Source organism: Dromiciops gliroides, chromosome 4 (genome assembly GCF_019393635.1).
Source record: "Dromiciops gliroides isolate mDroGli1 chromosome 4, mDroGli1.pri, whole genome shotgun sequence".
NCBI classification, from domain to species: domain Eukaryota; kingdom Metazoa; phylum Chordata; class Mammalia; order Microbiotheria; family Microbiotheriidae; genus Dromiciops; species Dromiciops gliroides.
Window position 1 is genome coordinate 374,320,247 of NC_057864.1, and position 22,388 is coordinate 374,342,634.

The 22,388-nt window shown below is 38.9% G+C and overlaps 1 protein-coding gene across 1 annotated transcript in view; it reads right to left on the minus strand.

Annotated features, from left to right (window-relative positions):
* Positions 1-15,847: 15,847 nt before the first annotated feature.
* The window catches only part of IL20RA (interleukin 20 receptor subunit alpha), a 56,094-nt gene continuing 49,553 nt past the window's right edge, over positions 15,848-22,388 (minus strand). Inside the window, exons 6-7 of the mRNA XM_044003491.1 lie at positions 18,867-19,006; positions 15,848-17,862 (exon numbers count right to left, since the gene is read on the minus strand). Coding sequence (XP_043859426.1) covers positions 17,059-17,862; positions 18,867-19,006 — 944 coding nt within the window. The 3' untranslated portion in view covers positions 15,848-17,058. The remainder of the gene's footprint in view (positions 17,863-18,866; positions 19,007-22,388) is intronic.

Sequence of the window (22,388 nt, forward strand, 5' to 3'; positions counted from 1 at the left end):
TGCCTGATATCTGACCAAGCTTTAAGTGTTCCACCATCATGGCTGTTAGAAGAAATTGTTCTCTTCTGTCCATTCCACTAGGGGAAGTCTTTGCATGCTAGAGTAGACCCGCCCCCCCCCCCCCGAAACTCACCAATGGCTTCGAGGCTTGTCAGTTACCCTTAACCTGGTTTAGCCCGTCTGCTAAGATGGTTTTACTAGGGTGTGGCCACTGTGCATGCTTCTTGGAGACAGAGGTGAGAGTTGGGTGGCAAAGGGACAACAAAGGTGGATAAGCAGCCCTGAAGAGGGCTCTGCAAGTCCTTACACCAGGGGTGCTGGTCCTCCCTGAATACCTCTACCTAAAGTCATACAGGTGGCAAAAAGAAGAGCCAGTGTTCAAACCAAAGCCCTCTGACTGCAAATTGAGTAGCCGCCCCTTTTACTTCCCTCTTTGCCTTCTTAGTAGATGTTTTTTTTTAAATTTCAGGGGTGGTCAAAATACCCCATTATTGCTTGGTGATCAATCATCTTCTAGTAATAATGAGCTTCTTCACACATAGCTAGGCTGGTTTACAGATAACTAATTTAATCTACCCTTGGCATTCATGTGAACATTTTCCAGCTTGGTTGTATTTGCCAAAACTTGTGATCCATTGGTTCCTCATTAAGGAGGAACTAGAATAAGAGTTAAAACTTCAGGAGGCAACTAGGTGGCATAGTGGATAAACACAAATCCTGGATTCAGGAGGACCTGAGTTCAAATCCAGCCTCAGACACTTGATAATTACTAGCTGTGTGACTCTGGGCAAGTCACTTAACCCTCATTGCCCCACCAAAAAAACTCCAACAAACTTCATTGACTTGGGGTGTCCTTTAAATTTTATTAAAGTAAGTTATAGGTACAAAACCCCCCTCCTATCTATACCACTGATATAAAGGGCACTTAAATTAAATATAGAAAAACCAAGATGTTGAAGTAGAAGGAAGCACTACATCTGAGCTCCTTTCTACAAAACTCCTCAAAACAGACCGAGAAAATGTACCAGACCAAAACCTAATGGGTAAATCCAGAAAAAAGTGACAGTGAGTCCTTTATCTAGCCCACATCACCACAGGGAGATACAAGGAGAGGTCTGCAGACACTGGGGGCAAAGTTAAACTAGGAGAACACCGTGTACAGAGCACCCACAATCTTTTTGAGATTCTAGGGAATTTTAGGAAACAAATTATGGCATATAAATGTAATGGATACTACTGTACTGTGAGAAATTATAAAGGAAATGGTTTCATAGAAACCTAGAAAGACTTGTATGAACCAATACCAAGTGAAACGAATAGATGTTGTTCAATCATTTTTCAGTCATGTCTGACTCTTCCTGGCAAAACTACTGGAGGGGTTTGCTATTTCCTTCTCCAACTCATTTTACAGATAAGGAAACTGAGGCCAACAGGGTTAAGTGACTTTTCCAAGGTCTGAAGCCAGATTTGAATGCAGGAAGAGGAGTGTTCCTGACTCCAGATCTGGTACTCTATCCACTGCACCACCTAGCTGCCCTGGAAATGAAGAGAAATAAAACAATTAATAAATGATCACAGTATGTTAAAGAGAAACAATTTTGAAAGAATTAGGAGCCATGATCAACTTTTGGGACCAACCATGATTCCATAGAACTAATGATAAAACATGCTACCCACCTCTTGACAGAAAGGTGAAGAACTCAGTGTGCAGCCTGAGACAAATATCTTTTAGACAAGAACATTGTAGAAAAATTTATTGGTTATATATTTTTAAGTGGTTTGGGGTTTTTTTAGTTCTCAATTGGGGGGGACAACTTAGGGAGGCGAATTTTTGCTGGTTAAAACAATAAATTATAATTTAAGAAGCTAAATATATTAATATTCAGGACAATAACCACATACAAGATATTGTTGTTACTGATCTTTAAATATTGATTAGGGCAAAGTTTCAAATAGCGTGTCAGTGTTTACAAAATAATTTCCTGTCCATTATTAGGAAGATTGTAGCTAATTTGTATTGCTTCAGTCTAAGCCGTTGAAAATTTTAAAGTCAGAAACTTTACAAGCATTCTATGACCACTCTACATTATTAAGATAATTTCTTCCACCAGACTGGAAGCAGGGATGCTATTTCTCTGACAAATTCACTAGCTAATTTCAAATAGATTAGCACCTCAGCACTGAACCACATGCCTGGAACATTTAGCATGGCACCTGGTTAACACCAATGTCCTTTTATTTTCTTTCACCAAACCTGTTCTTGATATCAGAATTGAGAAAGAGTATATAATTGCTATTCAACCTTTTTATCTCATTCACTTCTTTTTTTAATTCCATAGAAGTGTCATCAACTTTTATTTAAAATTTAATTTTGTTATTATTTTTTCAATTAAAATGCACTTATTTTCTGAACCCTTCACTACCCCCAAAGAGAAAAAGAAAGAAGGAAAGAAAGAAAAAATAAAGAGAAAACTCATATAACAAATATGCAGTTAAATGAAGCAAATTCTTTCATTGGCCATGTCTAAAAACATATCTTATTCTTCATTTTTTTTTTGCAGGGCAATGAGGGTTAAGTGACTTGCCTAGGGTCATACAGCTAGTGAATGTCAAGTGTCTGAGTCTGGATTTGAACTCAGGTCCTCCTGAATCCAGGGCAGGTGCTTTATCCACTGTGCCACCTAGCTGCCTCCTTATTCTTCATTTTCATTCCATCACATCTATGTCAGGAGAGGAGTAGTATACTTCTTTTGTTATTGTTGTTGTTGGGTTGTTTCAGTCACATCCTATTCTTTGCGACCTGTCTTGGGACTTTCTTGGCAAAGATATTAGAATGATTTTGCTATTTCCTTTTCCAGTTCATTTTACAACTGAGGCAAACAGGGTTAAAGTGCCTTGCCCAGGTCACACAGCTAGTAAGTGTCTGAGGCCGTATTTGAACTCAGGTACTCCTGACTCCAGGGCCGGTGCTCTATCCACTGTGCCATCTAGCTGCCCAGTAATAAACTTTTAATGAAATTTATCCAAGAAAAGACTATACAAAGGGTATGGCAATCATATGCAAACATATGCAAATTTATAAGCCCACTCCCTTAGAACAAACTATAAAAGACTTATGAATGGCAGTCAATCCCTAAATGATAATTATGCAATGAAAACACTAAAATGGAATTTTCAGGTTCAAGCAAGCATATCCTTGAATTCAGATGAATCATCAGGTGTTGACTCAACTGTGTTTAATAAAATACTTTAAGGTAAAGAAGCAGCCAACCTAATTTATTTATTTATATTTTTCTTGGTGTGGGAATTGAGGTTGAGTGACTTACTTGCCCAGGGTCACACAGCTAGTACGTGTCAAGTGTCTGAGGCTAGATTTGAACTCAGGTCCTCCTGACTCCAGGGCTGGTGCTCTATCCACTGAGCCACTTTGCTGCCCCTATCCAACCTAATTTAACCAACATTGGGGTTGCTTGGATCATTTTGATGAGAATTATGGGTAATCAGTGGGTTCAAGGTTGAGATCAGCAAGTCTTCCATAATGTCATATATTCTTTGATATGTTGCTGTAGCAACTCCGTTCTACTAATAATAGACTAAAAATACGTTGTCTTAGATTTGGGATCCATATGTATTTAAATAAAAAAGAACATGATAACTTTGTATACCATCCATGACTTCTCTATTGAGCTCTGGATTCTCCTTTTTAATTCCTGCTACATATCTCTATCTGGTCATCTCACAAGCACTCAAGATCAGTATGACCAAAAGTCAAGCTTATCTTGTACCCTAGAGCACTGACACTACCATCCTGCTAGTCACCCAGGCTCAAAATCTTAGCACCATCTTTGATGTTCTTTTTCTCTCATTCTAGACTAAATACTATGGATTGTATTTCCTTAATATTTCTTGGATCCTTTCCTCATTATTTCCACTGTTAGCACCCTCATTCAGATTTTTAGTACTTCTCTCCTAGGCTATTGCAGCAAACTCCAGATTCGTCTTCCTGCCCCTAGTATATCCCTCCTCCAATTCATCTCATATGCCACTTCCAGCTTCATCTTCCTAATGAGCCAGTCTAAACATGATATTTCAGGCCTTAAAACCCTTCAGTGACCCTCCATTGTCTATGAAATAAGTCCAAACTTCTTAGCATGCAAAACCCTTCATTACTAAACTCCAGCCTAATTTTCCAGTTTTACCTTACTCAAGAGATAGTGTAAATGCCAACCCTTCTTGTGATGAGAAAAACCTGGATTCAAATCCTGTTTCTGACACATACTGGCTGTGTGACCCCAAGCAAGTCACTTAACTTTTCAGGCATTTTCTAAGACTCTACATTACAAAAGAGGTGTTGATATACATTGGCAGCGTTTCCTCACTGGGAACAACCTAAATCCCTACTCAAAAAAGACCAAACAAATTTTAAGAACTCCCCTTTGATGCTTTTTGTTGTTTAGTCATTTCAGTCATATCTGACTCTTCATGACCCCTTTCAGGGTTTTCTTGAAAAAGATACTAAGGTGGTTTACCATTTTCTTTTCCAGCTCATTTTACAGATGAGGAAAGGGAGGCAAACAGGGTGAAGTGACTTGTCCAGGGTCACATAGCCAGCAAGTGTCTGAGGTTAGATTTGGAGTCAGGTCTTCCTGACTCTAGTAGACCTGGCGCTCTATGCACTACACCACCTAGTTGCTCTCACCTTCAATACACTAGGTAATAAAGTGGGGATAACTAGTATTTATTCAATGAATGAGGTTTTTGTTGTTTTTGTTTTTGTTTTGTGGGGCAATGAGGGTTAAGTGACTTGCCCAGGGTCACATGGGCAAATGCATGTTTTAAAGATGAAATGAGGGGGCAGCTAGGTGGCTCAGTGGATAAAGCATGGACCCTGGATTCAGGAGGACCTGAGTTCAAATCTGACCTCAAACACTTGACATTGACTAGCTGTGTGACCCTGGGCAAGTCACTTAACCCTCATTGCCCTGCCAAAAAAAAAAAAAGATGAAATGAGCTAATGTATATAAACTGCTTTGTAAAACATGGAATACAAGCCTCAGGGGGCCCTATTGAATTGGAAAGGCTTCACCACTAATTATCCTTCAGATCACACAGGTTTACAATCTTAGTCATTCTTGACTCCTCATTTTTCATCATCCCACACAACAAACAGTGACCACATCTTACTGTTTCTACCTCCACAATACCTCTCACATCTGTCTCCTTCTCTCAACTCAAATGAGCATCACCCTACTTCCGGCCTTCATCACCTCTAGTCTGGACTCTTGCAATAAGCTCCTGATTGGCTTCCTGCCCCCTCCTTCCCCCATCTCTCTCTTCTTCAATTCATTCTCCACACTGCTGCTAAAGTCACATTCCTATTGTGTAATTTAAGATTCTAAATGTGGATTCTAATCTGTTCCCCCAGTTTTGGGGGAAACTGACTAAAATCGCTGATAAAACGAGTTTAGGTTTTTAAGGATTTATTGAAAAATAGAAAGAAAAAGATTGAGAACAGAATTCCAACAGCCTGGCATTCCTATCTTTCCTCAAATTTCCTGTGAAGTCCTCTGCTGCCGCCACCACCACCATCAAGTCAGGAACCCCAAAAAAGCAAGAGCTCTCCGCGCAGGCTCTCTTTCCTCCTTCCTGTCTCCTCCCAGAAAATAGGAGGCTCCTCAAGTTGATTGGCTGGTAGCCTTGATAGACAGCACCCATGAGCAAACATCATTTCCTGGCGCCAAGGAAAAGCCACGTGGCCTTGCCCTCTGAGGCATTCTCCTCATGGCAGAGCTTTCCTACAGCAAGTCTCCAGTAGGTGGCATCATTCCAATCATTACACTATTCTCTATTGGAAAAATTTCAGTGGCTCTCTATTCTCTTGTATTTGGCATTTAAAGGTATTCACAGTTTGGCTTCAACCTTGCTTTCCAGACTTATTGGACATTATTTAGTCTTATACACTCAATAGTTCAGCCAGATTGGCCTGCTTCCTGTTCCTCACACAATGACATTCTGTCTCCCATTTCCGTCCCTTCTGCTCAGGTTGTCCCTTATGTCTGAAATGCTCTCTATCATCACCTCTGTCTCTTACAATCCCTAGTTTCCTTCAATGCTCAGCAAAAGTACTGCCTTTTTCAGGAAGCCTCTCCTGATGCCCCTAGCTCCTGCCTTCTACTTTTCTCATATATGTTTTCTATTTACTTATTTGTCTACATGCTTCCCATGATGGGATAGAAATTCCTCCAGGGCAGGGACTATTTGGTCAACTTTTTGCCTTTGTATTCCCCCTGCCTAGCATGTGGTAGGTCCCTAATAAATACTTATTGATTGATTGATTCATGTCCAGCTCTAGTGAGTTGACTATGTTAACCTAAATTCAAAAAAGCTTATTACCAGGTTGGCCACAAGGTGATTTTTTTTTCAGTCAGGGATGAACAGAGCTGAACCCAGTATGGTGCACCTAGGGATGTCCCTCAGGCAGTGACATCTGGAGGGGCACAAGTCTTGCCCACACCATCCCCAAATCTGGCCTGGGGGAACCTGGTCACTTAGGATACCCAGGTCTAGCATGGGATGAGTTGGGGTGGGGGGTGATCAATGTAGAAGGTAGAAAACACTCATTGCTGCTGAACACTGTCCCTTCTTACTATCCACAGAGTAAAACAGTCCTGGTACTGATCCTCTGCTATCTTTTCTTTCTGCTGAACCCTCTGGAAACTTCAACTGTGGAGCAGTGGAAAGATCAGTTGATCTTAATTAAGTCCAAGGATTTGAGTTTACATCTTGGTTCTACCTGTGTGATTCTGGGGAAAAAAATCACTTCCCCTCTCTGAGACTACTTTAAAATGAGGGAGTTGGATCATATGACTTCTAAGGTCTCTTCCAGATCAAAATCTATGATCCTAGGTTTCTTTATCCCACATTCCCATTAGACTGTGAGCTGAACGGGGACTGGTTTTTGGCTTTTTTCATATCCAGTGTCTAACAGTGTCTAGCCCATAGCAGGCATTCAATAAATGCTTGTTGACTTGACATTCCTTCCATATTCTAATACTCACTGAAACTTAGCTTTGTCCAGTAGACACCGCATCTCTTGGCACCTTCTTGAACCCTGGCTACTACTTCCCATAGACTCCCTGATGCATAGGGTCACAAGGAAGAATTTGTCTATGCTTTCCTTACCCTGCTCTTTTCAGATCTTTCTTCTGACACCGTCACTCAGAAACTACTTCTTATCCTTTAAAGCTCATCCATTCTATCCAGATCCTTGTTGAGGCACCTAGGTAGCATGGTGAATAAAAAGCTGGATGTCGAGTCAGGAAGACATGAGTTCAAATCTGGCCTCAGACACTTGGTAACCGTGTGGCCCTGGACAAGTCGTTTTATCTCTGTCTCTCTCAGTTTCCTCATCTATAAAATGGGGGTAATAATAGCACCTATCTCTCCTAGGATTGTTGTGAGAATGAAGGGCCTAGCTGCCCCTATAGCCTTCCTATCACTTCTGTTTATTGTTCCTTAAGGCAGGTCATGCCTACCACAAATATAAGTTCAGAAGGAACCTCTGTCCACATAATCAAGGTGTGGCCATGAATACTGTGGAAAATGTCTTCAGAGGAGGTAACCGCCAACTTATTGGGAAATAACCCACGATTCAAAAAACATCACCAAGTGGACACTTCCCAATTGGTTGTACTCCTGGTTGGACTTCATTAGAGTCTCATCATCCTGCAAGATCACATCAGCCCTGAAACTCAAACCCTTTCAGTACTGGGTCCCTTCCATTCCTCTGATTGGAAAGGGTGGAGAGTGAGTGTAAAGCTCTTCCCAATCTTCCATTTAAAAGGAATGCCCAAGGGGTCAGTTAGGTGGTGCAGTGGATAAAGCATTAGCCCTGGAATCAGGAGGACCTGAGTTCAAATCTGGACTCAGACACTTGACACTTACTAGCTGTGTGACTCTGGGCAAGTCACTTAACCCTCATTGCCCCACAAAACCAAAACAAAACCTGAATATATATGCACTATTTTTAGGATATTCATCTCATAATGCCCCCCCCAAGTACCAGACATCATAATCATGCCCCCAAGCTGGGTACACCTTCTTTCCTTTCCTCTCTTTTCAGATTCTTTTTATGTCTTATCTTTTCTTCTCCCATTAGATTGTGAGCTCCTTGAGATCAGGGATTGTCTTTTGCCTCTCCCTGTATCCCCCAGCACTTAGCACAGTGCCTGGTGCATAACAAGTACTTAATAAATAAATGTTTATTGACTGATTGACATAAGATCAGCCTCACTGATGCCAACACTGGTCAGCTCTGGGGTACCAAAACTATACAGGAGGTGAAAGAGAGGCCAGAATCCCGAAAACAAAAAATTATTTTGGAAAAATCAACCATAGTTTATGAACATAATGATGCTGTCCTCAAGAATAATATTCCCTCATCCACATCTATTCCCTCATTCATAGGCTTTCCCTCCAATTATTAGTGCAACATTCATATAATCCCAGTCCTTTTCTCCAGGCTAACATTCCCACTTCCTTCAAATGGCATGATTTCCAGACTCTTTCCTATTCTATTCATCATCCCATGGATGTGCTCCACTTATCAATATCCTTCTTACAATGTGGCGCTCTGAACCAAAAACAACATTCTAAATATCATCAGGTTCAACTAACCTTGTGGCTCTGGTAAGGAAGAATGATGATCAACTAATTGTTTTCTCTTTATACTTCAATTTTGAATGTTGGGTTGTTACTCTGATCATGCCTTGATCAGAGATGTTTTGGGCTCAAAAATATTCACAGAGTACGAAATTTCACAAGTCTTTCATTTCAGAAGAGAGAGGCACCACCATGGTACAAAATACAAGATTTGTGAATTTTAAACATAATTTTATTTCTTTTTTTTTTTGCAGGACAATGGGGGTTAAGTGACTTACCCAGGGTCACACAGCCAGTAAATGTCGAGTGTCTGAAGCCAGATTAGAACTCAGGTACTCCTGAATCCGTGGCCGGTGCTTTAATCCACTGCGCCACCTAGCCGCCCCCATAATTTTATTTCTTAACGATGACCAGGAGTTTTCAGGAAAGGTCCAAACTTAATAGGACAAAAACCAATTGATTCATTTGGAGCATACACTCTAAGATAAGTTTCTTTTTCAGGAAAGATTATAGGACCATAGATTTAGAGCTGGAAGGGACCATGGAGATCACCTAATCCAAACCCCTCATTTTATAGATTGAGAAACTGAGGCTCAGAGTAGCCTAGTGTTTCAGATAAGTGTCAGAACTGGGATTTAAATCAACCTCCTCTTGGACTGTAGCCAGGTAAACAGTGGAGCGGTTAAAGAGATATAAAATATTTGTAAATTTCTTCATTAGCATTTCATTTGGATTATTCCCTTTCACTAAAGACATTTTAGGCTATTTTAGCTGTTGCCTTACTGCCTGTCAGTAAGACATAAGGTACTTAAGAATTAGAAGCAAAGTTGGGTACCCGTCAACTGGGGAATAGTTGAACAAGTTGTGGTTTATGAATGAGAAGAGATATTGTTGCACTGTAAGAAATAATGAAAGGGACTGATTCAAAGAAGTCTAGGAAAATTTGTATGAATGGATCAAAGTGAAAGAAAGAATTTTGATGTCCAGTCATTACAGTTGTGTCTGACCCTTTGTGACTCCATTTGGGGTTTTCTTGGCAAAGATACTGGAGTAGTTTGCTATTTCCTTCTCCAGCTCATTTGACAGATGAGGAAACTAAGGCAAACAGGGTTAAGTGACTTACCCAGGTTCACACAGCCTCAATTTGAACTGAGTCTTCCTGATTCCAAGCCCTGTACTCTATCCACTGGCTGCCCATGAAGAGAACTAGAAGAATAATTTATACAATGAGTACCATAATGGAAAGGAAAATAACTGTGAGGACTTGAGAATTGATCAATGCAATATACAATCGTGATTCTGGAAGATTAATGATGATGTTCACATCTCACATCTTGACAGAGGAGCGATGGACTATAGCTACAGAACGAGACATATATTTTCAGACATAAAAAATTAAGAAATTTGACCTTTATAAGTATGTGACAACCTCCCATATCTTTGGAAAGAACTTAGCCTCTCAGTATTTTAGCACAGGTACGACTCTCATTAAAGCATGGGACCTTAATTTAACAAGTTACTTGCCTTCATAGTAAGACCTTCATTAAATAATCAACTAATAACTGTTTCCTGTTCACAGACAACTCAAACATCTTGTCTTGACTCAGACACACAAAGTTGTAGCTTAGAGGAATCTTGGCTCCCTTTAAGGATCAGTTCAAATGTTTCTTCTTACAAGAGGCTCTTCCTGATTCCTCAAGTTATAAGTACTACCCCATCCATGAAATGAGTTTTGTATTTACTCATCTGTATTCACATTGTTTTCTACCAGTAGCAAGCTCTTTAAGGGGCAGGAACTATCTCTTTCTTTTTTTGTAAAAATCTCTAGGCTCAATCATAATGTCTGGCATATAGCAGACAATAAATGTTTGTTGAATTGAATTGTAAATTAGTCCTAATTTGCCAAGGGGAAAATACTAAAGAGTTACTTCTGAGATAAATTTGCCTTCTGGATGACAAGATTATTTACTGACAATCTGAAATTAGAAGAAATTGGCCTAATTCAATTTTAATAGACAAACATCCTTTTTTTTTTTTTTTCGGGCAATGGGGGTTAAGTGACTTGCCCAGGGTCACACAGCTAGTAAGTGTCAAGTGTCTGAGGCCGGATTTGAACCCAGGTACTCCTGAATCCAGGGTCGGTGCTCTATCCACTGTGCTACCTAGCCGCCCCCTCCTTATTTTATAAATATTGTATTAGATGTCACTTCTGGGATGTGTTTGAAGTCATTGCTAGGTTAGGTACATTTTCTGCAACTAAATGCTGCCTAATTCTTATTAAAACCAGAAATACAGTAATTCTGAGAACTACTCAATAAGACCTTGCTGGTTCATCTAAAAATATTCTAAGAATGGTTCGTTCTCATGCCGTCATTTCTGGGCTCCAGTGGAGACTCGTGTAGGGAAGACATACAGGACATGAAAGAAGGATATGTGTCAGATACTTGCATATTTCAAACCTTCAAAAAAGAATTATAACCCACTCATTTCCTCCGAATGGGCTTGGTTCCGGGGATGGGCAGCGGGCTAGATTGTATTTATCTTAATCAATGTTCAGCCATCCTCTTAAGCAGCACGTGTAATAAAAACAACAACAACAACAAAAACCATGAACCATATGCCCATCTTCTGGGCCCGAGCATGGGCTCCAGGTGGTCTCTATTCCAGAAAATGACAGACTGAGAAATAAAAATAAATCCGAAAGGGAGGGACAGGTCAACTAGGCTAGCCAACAATACAGGAGGATCCAGGGCAACACATCAGCTGATTGCCCAATTTAGAGAAACAAAAGAATGAAAAGGCCTTTCTAAAGGGAGACTTGAATACAGCAGACAGATAGTGGCTGGGTGGAGAATTAAGGCCATTGAAAACTCAGCCATCTTCAGTGGAATGCCATGAACGAAATTCAACTGGCAGAATCATCAGTTGATAAAACCATCAAAGGAGAGTGGAAACATACCAACCTTCAATGGGACAGAAAACAAGGGTCTGTTGGGGATGGTTCTGAAGGCTTAAACTAATAGTACAGGCATACCCCAAATGACTTCATTATGATCTAAGCACTCCCTAATATCACAAAATGCTGCTGATGCGAATCAAATCAACAACTCCTGATCCAAGCTGGCACTATAGGGAGCCCCAGTCGGGCTGGCTCTCTGAGCATGCCTGCCTACTGTCTGGAGAGTATTTATTTCTTTTGTGGAACTAACTACCTCCCATAACACTCTTTATTTTTTAACATCCTTTATTTTTTTTAACACCCTATTTTTGTGGAACCACTGTAAAATGTTAGATTAGGGCTATTTCAGTGGTCAAGGCTCTACATGGAAAAGGCAAGAAGGACCTTACACATTTCTCAGAAAAATCTCCATGCAATACTGCCTTTGAGATGTGAGAGTTTTACATATGCATATATGCATCTTTCTAAAAGTATCTTTCAGGCAGCAAAATGGTTTAAATATCACTTTCAATATGTTGCACTTTGTAACTGAAAAAAAAAGGCCCTGGCCTGTAAGGAAAACTTTTCCATGTAATAAATATCCATGTCATTCAAGCTGGATCTGGAATGGTGCATCATCACATTGATTTAAGTAGAGTTGGACTAAATAGCACAGGAAGATTTATTGTGCCCTTGGGCCCAGGCTCCGCACTACCCATGGTCTTTGAGAAGCTACTGGAGAAAGAAGATTTGGGACAGAAACTCCAAATGCAATGATGAAACCGAGCTCTTCCAAAAGCATTGTGCAAAAAGTATCTGTATCTCAAGTGATACTGTGGGTGGAAAGGATAAGTTTGATTTATGACCCAGGTGTGCCCAATCACCACAATCAAGTATTTTACTTAATGCTCTCATCAGAGTTAAACATATGGGTCGGCTGCTACTGACTATGGGCTATGCAAACACATTTTCTTTCTTCATTTATTTTAATGCCATATGACTCTGCAGGTTCCTACATCTTGTTCACTGTACCAGACTGAAGCTACAAATATCCCCTCTTTAAATAGTCACACATTTACTTTGCTTGTGACGCTGGGCTATGTTGACAATAACCTTTTGCCTAGACCATTGCTTGCTGATTGTTCCCTTCTTTGTTGTCACCTTTTAGAAAAATTAATTATGAGTTTGTTGGCCATTTTCAGGCATCAAAATCACTAATGAAAAGGCCACATCACCGTCAAACAATTGTCAGTATAGTGCCAGAGTTGGCTTCTGAGGGATTTAGGAGATATGGAAGCAACTAAGAAAGAGATTCACTTTTCTAAATTACAAATTTAGTCACCGTCAACAATAGCAATCAAATGCATGGACAAAACTGGGTACAGGCACACAAAATCCTTGAACTTTAAAAGGACAGAAGCAAATGAAGTAGCAAAACAGGAGCAGGGAATGAAAATGTTATTCTATGTCCTTTTCCAAGCCTGCCTGAAGTTCTGCCAAATTTGGCTATGTTGTCCTTCCATCTTTCATTCCATTTATATACGTACTCCAACATAACAATACACATACAGACAATCCAATTCATACACATACATGTGGACATGTATTTAGTTCTGACTCTCCTGACTTCCCTTTGCATCACCTCATTTTCTTGGACAACTTCATATTTATTATTATTTTTATAGCATCATAATATTTCATTGAAAGGCAGTTTGGCACAATGACTAAAGGACTATCTGTTAAGTCAGAACGACCTGAATTTCAGAGCCCTGCTTCTGACATCTAATGGCTCTGACCCTGGACCAATCACCTAACCTTTTAGTGTTTCAGGTGATTGTCTTCTATTTGTATTGATGGAAGGAATGTTCATACTAAGAGTTCCCTACCCTGACAAAATCACAGTAACATATCATAGTTTGTTCTTCTACCCTCCAACTACGGAACATATGGATATTTAGAGATTTTGAACTGTCAAAAATCATGAAAGGAGGTTTAGCAAAACCAATCTATCATGGTAGGACACTTGGTGGATGGATGAATAATATATCCCAAAGGTACTATTTCCCTTTTTACTATTTCAGTTTTTATTTGAGCCAAAGTGCTAGAGACTGTTCTTGGAATCCCTCTACTGTGAGAACAGAGTAGATGGAGCTTCTGGGATAGATTAAATCAGAAGGAGCAGTAATGTATATAATCTATAGGTGGCTTTCTGTGTTATGCTGATATCTGAGAGCCTACTAATGAATGGTACATATATCTTTTATAAGAAATTATTTGCCTGTAAAATTTGTATCCATGATATATTCATATTTTTATTACTATTAATACACTTAGAATGTCAGAAAAGAAATACAACTTCGGTGACATTAAAAAGTCACCAAGGGGCAGCTAGGTGGCGCAGTGGATAGAGCACCGGCCCTGGAGTCAGGAGTACCTGAGTTCAAATCCGGTCTCAGACACTTAACACTTACTAGCTGTGTGACCCTGGGCAAGTCACTTAACCCCAATTGCCTCACTAAAAAAAAAAAAAAAGTCACCAGATCTTGCATACCACCAAATGATATTGACTTGGGACTCTAAAGTACACACATAATGGAACTCAGTGAGATAGTGGGAAGTGTGCTACAATTGGAATTAGAATCTGAGGTGTGAATTCTGGTCTCCTATACTTACTAGTTAGGTCATCTGGGCAAGTCAATTAAACTCTCTGAACCTCCACTTCCTTATCTGTAAAATGGAGATAATAATACTTATGCCACCTACTCAAAGGATTATTCTGAAGAAATAGCCATAAAAACATGTTTTATTGCAGTTTTTTGGGGGGAAACACCATGAATTAGGCACAATCCTTTTTTCTGTCCAACTAAATTTGCCTAAATGGCTTCTCCTTTAGTGAATACACTACAATCTCTTTTCCCACCTATCTCTTAATTTATAGAATTACTTTTAGCTGCTAAACATTATGTACTTACTGTATATTGTGTTCACATAGGTTGTGGAGTATAAAACATTTGAAAGGAAGATTATCTAAAACAATGTATCTTAAAACTATTTTGACCTGTGGTCCATATCCAATGATCACAGGGTTCTATGGTTCAGGTTTTGACATTTCAAATGTCACCATTACCACCATTGTGAACACATATTATGTGGGGCTACTTAGGGAGAAAATCAAATTAGGTGGTAGATTTAAAAAAATTGTAAATAAATGCCATGGACAGCTAGGTGACACAGTGGATAAAGTGCCAGGCCTAGAGTCAGGAAGACTCATCTTCCTGAGTTCAAATCTAGCCTTGGACACTTACTAGCTGGGTGATCCTGGGCAAGTCACTTAATCCTGTTTGCCTCAGTTTCCTCATCTATAAAATGAGCTGGAGAAGGAAGTGGTAAACTACTGTAGTATCTTTGCCAAACAAATCTCATAATGGTGTCATAAAGAGTCAGACACAACTCAAATGATCAAACAACAAAAATAAATGCCAGAGACCTATGTGGAGGTTGTATAATATTTTAAACTTAATACCATAAGGGACCAGTTAATAAGACACTGGAAGGTCAGTGAGAATCATCAGTGCTTTCTGGACCACACTTTGCCGGAGAATCACTGACTTGAAATGTGTGATTGTGAATGTAATAGAAGGAAAAAACCCATGGATGTTGGACAAAATGGAGTCAAAATAGTTTGAAAGATGGGGACCTTTGCTGTAGCGGAAGAAATTAAGGGAAAAGTCTAAAACCTTAAATTTTTTTTTTTATTTTAAAAATTTTTTTAGTGAGGCAACTGGGGTTAAGTGGCTTGCCCAGGGTCACACAGCTAGTAAATGTTAAGTGTCTGAGGCTGGATTTGAACTCAGGTACTCCTGATTCTAGGGCCGGTGCTCTATCCACTGCGCCACCTAGCTGCCCCAAGTCTAATATTTTTAAAGGGTGATGGGAACTTTTGCCCAAACAGCAAGAAGTCAAAACAAACAAACAAAAAGGTCAACAATCCTACCAAGTCCCCAGATGGTTAGGTTGGATTAAGAGAGTGAATTCCTTTCAACTCCCATGATGCCCCTAGCAAGTGAAAGATCCATGAAAAATACCTTAAAGGTCCATAATCTTTTGATGTTTGAAAGTTATTGTTTTATGCCATAGGAAATTCAATTGTAAAGTAGAAAAAAACATCACTATTATGTTAGCTTTGTTTGATATGTGATTTATTTGCAAAAAACCAAAGTGTACTTCATTTCAACAAACATTGTCTTTATACATTTACTATATGCAAGTCACTGTGCTTTGTGCTGAGGACACCAAAACAAAAACCAACACAGATTCTCTCTTGGAGCCATCCCAGAATAAATCAAGCTCTGAATATTATAGCTCAACTCCCAGAGCAGTTTAGCAGCAAATGTCTCTCCTAAATACAACTTACGAAATAAATATAATATTTTTAGCATAGGATTCGGCCTTATTTTGCACACTGGAGCTGATGGACGTTAACAGATATATAATATGTTAATTATCTAAAAAGGATTCTGAAGTGGAAAGGAATAATATTAAAATTTCATGGACTTCCATATACTCAAGGAATGAACTCGTTAAGACTCAAATGAGATAAAGCATGTGAAATATTTTGAGGGGATATCCAAGTATAAGGGATTATTCTTATTTGTAAATGCCCAATTCAGTGTGATGGTAGAAAGATTTAAAAGTCAATGTTAGATGGATAATGAAAATTTCATGGTCCTAATTACAGATGTTGAATGGAGGTGACCTATTTACTTGGCCAGGAGGAAAACTGGGTCCTTAATGACAGAGCAGTGAGATGAGAATGTTTCCTACAATTCATTGGTCATCAATTGATTGTTGGATTTAGTTTAGAAGCATTTCCTAGGGTTCTTTCTCTAAATTCAATTCAAAATTGACAACAACAATATTTGCACAACATTATCCATCTCAGAGCTAAGGCTCCTGTAAAAAGGAGTCCTTTACAATGCAATGGAAACATGAGTTATTACTATTAAATAATCATTGATGATATAAAGAACTTTAGGTTGACTCTTATGAAATGCATATAGCCCAATGCATCTTAAGGGTACTCAAAGAGTTGATGTCAATGGGCATATTAAAAAACATAACCCAATACCAATGAGTAAAAAATATTATGAACTTATTTGCATGACTGCACCTATATAACCTTTATCAAATTTCTTGCCTTCTCAATGAGGGAAGGTGAGAGGATTTGAAGCTCAAAATTGTAAGAAAGAAAACCAAACCAAAACAACCACTCCAAAGGTTAAAAATTATTTTTACATGTAATTGAGGAAAAATAAAATATTAAAATTTAAAAAATATTTTGAACTCAGAAAATCTGTTTATAAAAACTGATCTTTTTCTTGAGTGATTTATTTTAGTGTAATTGAACTCATCTGCCTGTATGTATATGTCTTGAAACAATAATGACACAACAAATAAAGCTAGTCTTCCATTTGGATGTGTAGTCCCCATTCCTCCATGAATTGCATGAGATAGGTTTCATTTCCTGGGGGTGATTTGTTGGGTGCCTGTGCATCATAAAGTTTTGACAGAAGTCCCTCATTTGGATACACATCATATTCAGAATTCTCACCTCCTTTCTCATCTAACACATGTTCACAATGAGATAGAGATGGTATACACAGTCTCCCTGTTTGGGGATCCCAGTCCACTAGAGTCCTTGACTCTTCTTCTTCCTGTTTCTTCTTTATCTCTGTGTCTTCCTGTGCTCCCTGTTGGAGATTCCTTAGCTGTGGATTGTATGAACAGAGTAATGCTTCCTGCCCAAAATTTGCTAAAGTAGACTCCGATTCAAGCATTAGTTTGCCCTGAAAGGATATTCTTTCTTGCAAGTTAATCTCCTGATCCTGATAATCTGTGCCAATGTCACTAGGTCTCACATCAAACTCATATTCTATGATTGGTTCATTCTTTGTTCTTGAAGTACAAAGTAATTCTTGTTGACCTGGGGAAAGGCAGGATAAAGTTTCCTCATTGTCACAAAAAATGCCTCTTGCCTTTGAAGCATAACCCAAGTGCTTCACTTCTGGTTCTTCCTCGTGGCTCTTGCTCTCCATATTCTCAGCAGTGCTCAGATCAGAAATGTCACAGACTTTTCCCATTAAACTCAGATCCTTTGAGGAAGTTTTGGCATCTTCTACAATACTGAGAGTAATAAAGTTAACTACTATTTTTTCAGCAGGTGCAAAATGTCTTTGGTCATATCCAGTTCCATAAATCAATACCTGAAAAGGGGAACAGAATTTTTTTTTAAAAAAGCTTTTTTTTTTTAAATTTTAAAATGGACATTTTATTTAAAAGAAACTTTGGTTTCATCAGATCCTCTTTTTAAAAGATCAGATCTTATCCAACTTCAGCAGTGACAATTATGATCTGAACAAATGATACCTCAAATCCCACTACCATTTAGATCAAAAGTTCCAGGCTTTCTTAGAAATAGCATGGATGAAGTGGTCACAGAATGAGACAAAACCTCATCAGCTGGAAGGTTGACCTTAGCCGATTCAATGCTTGTGGACCTCCAATCTCACTTCTGAACTACAATTACCATGGCTTCTTTATGTGGGTGAACATACAAATGAGATTTAACAAAGGAAGAAGAACATTGCTCTCTATCCACTCAAAATCATGGCCAGAGGGTCTTGGAGCTTTTCATTAATATTAACCCATTAATTTTCCTCAAAATCCTAAGAAAGGGTGTAGTCTTTTAAAGGGAGGAAATCTGATACACAGAAAAGGGTACTCACCATTTAGCCAGTGTGGCCTCATGCCAATTTTTAGCTAAATAATTATATTTTCCTCCCTTGTCTCATGATGACAATGAAAACAAAACAAAAATTTATGAATTTTAGTCAACCTTCAATTATCCATATCAATTCCTTTGTGGGTTGCTTCAGCAAGCCTATTAAATATGAACCAAGGGGGCAGCTAGGTGGTACAGTGGATAGAGCACCGGCCCTGGAGTCAGGAGAGCCTGAGTTCAAATCCGGCCTCAGACACTTAACACTTACTAGCTGTGTGACCCTGGGCAAGTCACTTGACCCCAATTGCTTCACTAAAAAAAAAAAAAAATTATGAACCAATCTGTAATTGTTGCTATCCCTGTGTCAAGTGTAGGACTCAAATCCAGATCTTTGTGGCTCTGAGGTACATTTTCTACCCACTATATCAAACTGCCTCGACAAAATGGTTGCCATTATATTTGGTGGTGTTGATGATAGGAACTTACCAAGTTGGTTGGTCGTTTCTCTTTGCCAATATGTATATATCTGTACATGGAGTAGCCTATTACTGAAAAAATAAAGGCTGTAACAGAAATGGGCAAAATATAACAAAGGATGATTTTTATTTTCAACTCTGAAGTTTGATCTGTCAAGAAAAAGAAAAAAAAAGTTAAGAGTTGGGGTAGAGTAAAAAGAAAACTGAGTTGGGAATCTGGATACCTGGGTCCTAGCCCTGATCTGTAAAAGAAAGTGCTGGATGTGGAATTGGAGAAACTGGTGAACCTTAACCTCAGTTTCCCTACTTTGTGAGGCTCAAGTGACAAAATGTTTGTGAAAGCATTTTAACTGTAAGACACTACATGCATTAAAGTTATTAGAATGATAGCATGTCTTTTTCTACTCAGATCATCACCTCCACCTCCCTTTCCCCCAACTAGTCACTTTGATTTCTCCTCTACGTTTCTCTGCTCTAATAGGTGAGCTTTTACCTTTTATATATATATTTGGCACAACTCCATGCCATTTTCTGGTCTGTTGTGTGCCATTCAACTTATGTGTACTACTGTCCCTGCCCCTGTCTGGGTCCCCTTTATGTCTTGTTTTCTTTCATTAGACTATAATCTCTTTGAGGACAGGGGTTGTCTTGCTTGCTTGTATTTATATCCCTAGCACTTAGCACAGAACCTGAAATATGGGAAGCACTTAATAAAATGCTCTATAATCCATCCATCCATCCATCCATCCATCCATCTATCTATCTATCTATCTATCTATCTATCTATCTATCTATCTATCTATCTATCTATCTATCTATCTATCTACCTACCTACCTACCTACCTATATCTATCTTTCTATCTGTCATCTATCTATCTATCTATCTATCTATCTATCTATCTATCTATCTATCTATCTATCTATCTATCTATCTATCTATCTATCTATCCATCCATCCATTTATCTATTAATCTATTTAGAATTTCAGAACTACAAAGGTTGTAGGATATCATCTCATCTAATCATATTCAATCATGAAGGATTTGGGGCCTTGGGAGGTTATTACTGTATTCAAAAAAGTAACAGAAGAGGACAATAGCTCTTTAAGAACTCAAATTAAAGATTTCTGAAAAACTTAATAGATAGCTTACCAACCCTAATATAATGGACAAAGGATAGAGCTATAAATGATACCTAAGGTTACACAATTACCCTTCTTACACTAGTCAGGAATATATTAGGTGCCCTTGAATTGACACCTTATGAGAATTGATTAACGGAATTGGGCATGTTGGCACAGTGGATAGAATGCCAGGCCTGGAGTCAGGAAGACCTGAGTTATATCTGGCCTCAGACTAGGCAAGTCATTTAACTCTGTTTGTCTCAGTTTCCTCACCCATAAAAAGATCTGGAAAAGAAAATGGCAAACCACACTAGTATCTTAGCCAAGAAAACTCCAAGTGGGGTCACAAAGAGTGAGACATTACTGAACAACAATAATCTGACAGATGGCATATCATCTGTCAAATTTTGTCACAAGCCTCACAAAGTAGGAAACTGAGGTTCAGGTTCAGCAGTTTCTCCAACTCCACATCCAGCACTTTCTTCTACACATCAGGGCTAGGACCCAGGTATCCAGATCCCCATGAAGGTTTTGAAACAGAATAACAACTAGCATGTATTCCTTCCTTTCCCCCTGAAATATATCTGACTTTGAAATTTGAATGGGGTGGGGAATTGTATTCACATATGAGTTTTATGACCCTGGGAATATTGTAAGAACGGATTTAGTGTATTTATGAGAGATGAGAGAAGTGGTAGGATGAATTTTAATGTGATCAAAACAGTCTTTCTTTTCCTTTCAAGCTTCCATTTTGGGACTTAATAACCCTTAGATTAAGGAAGAAGTACCAGGCATATGCTGTATCTGCTTATAACACGTATTGTTCCAGTATGTCTCCTAGATGAGTTTAAGGTTTCCTGCAACCTGGTCATCACAATTTAAAGTCAACTGTTTCCAGGGAGAGACAAGAAAGAAAGAAGAAAAGAAAGGCAACTAAGGAGTGATTAATGACTTGCTTTCTCCTGCTCCATGACATCCAGTGGCAAGATGCTAAACAGTATTTACCTTGCTTTTAATTTAACCCTTTATCTTCCCTGGTGAAATCCAAGAACATTTTGCCTTATGTGAAAAGTGTTCCCTAGCATCCAGAAAGCGTTTTCTGATCCCCCCCTTTTTTGGTGAGGCAGTTGGAGTTAAGTGACTTTCCTAGGGTCATACAGCTATTAAGTGTCAAGTGTCTGAGGTCATATTTGAACTCAGGTCCTCCTGAATCCAGGACCGGTGCTCTATCCACTGCACCACCTAGCTGTCCCCTGATCCCCTTGTTTTATAATTCTTGATTCAATTATCATATAATATTCATTAAGCTATTTGTATTATTATCTATTCCCTGATCCAATAACAATCTCCTTGAGGACAGACACCAAGTCAGATCTGTTTAGTTTGCCTCTCAGTTACTAGTAGAGTGTTCTGCACACAATAAGTACTTAATAAGTTTTCCATGATGTCTTATCCTTTGCTAAATTCCAAGTAGTTACTGATGACAGTAGTGCATATAGCTCAAAAGTAGCGGGGAGGGGGGGAAATTAAGATATGTACAGTGAATGTTTTTATTTGTTTTCTCAAAATATGAGGTAGGGAAGTATGAAATGGGAAAATAGCTAAAATATAGTACATATTTTTAAAAAAACATTTGCTTCAATCCATAGGGAGATAACGTGGTACAATGCTAGATTTGGAATCAGAGAATATGAATTCAAATCTTGGCTCTGTAGTTTCTCCCACTATAACCCTGGACAAGTCATTGAACCTCTCATGGCCTCAGTATCCTCATCTGTAAAAAGAGGGGGTTGGTCTGCTTGGCTTCTATGACCTCTTCCACGTCCAAATCTAGAACCCTATGATTCTATGAACTGAGTTCAAATCCTGTCATTTGCTACCTGTGTATCTTTGAACAAGTCACTCAATTGATTTCTGCCTCAGTGTCCTCATTTGAAAAATGAAGGAATTGGACTACCTGGACTCAAAGGGTCAGTTCAGCCCTTACTCCTAACACTGTGAACTTGGGGACTAGAAAGAACAATGGAATTAGGAGGCTAAAGGGGGAAAAAGGGCATACTATAGAAGTTCCCAAAGACTTTAAAACTAATGGTATGTCTTTTAGAGAGAAACCTGAAAATGTGGTCAAGAGTAGGCAGCTTTAGGAAAAGAAACAATGACAGATAAACCCATACTGTTCAGAGATGGCAGGGGGAATACTATACTACCAGTCAAAGATACTGCCTAAGAGAATCATTTGGAAAGAAGACCAGATAAAAGGCATCATGCTTGGCTTGGAGGAACAGGTCAGGACAGTAGTGGTTTGTTGGTGAGAGAGATTCAGGGAATAAGCAAAAAGATTCTTGGGTAATGTGGGAAATGGATCACACTGTCTATTTTATCGTTGCTCTAGGCAACTTGCTAAGATTC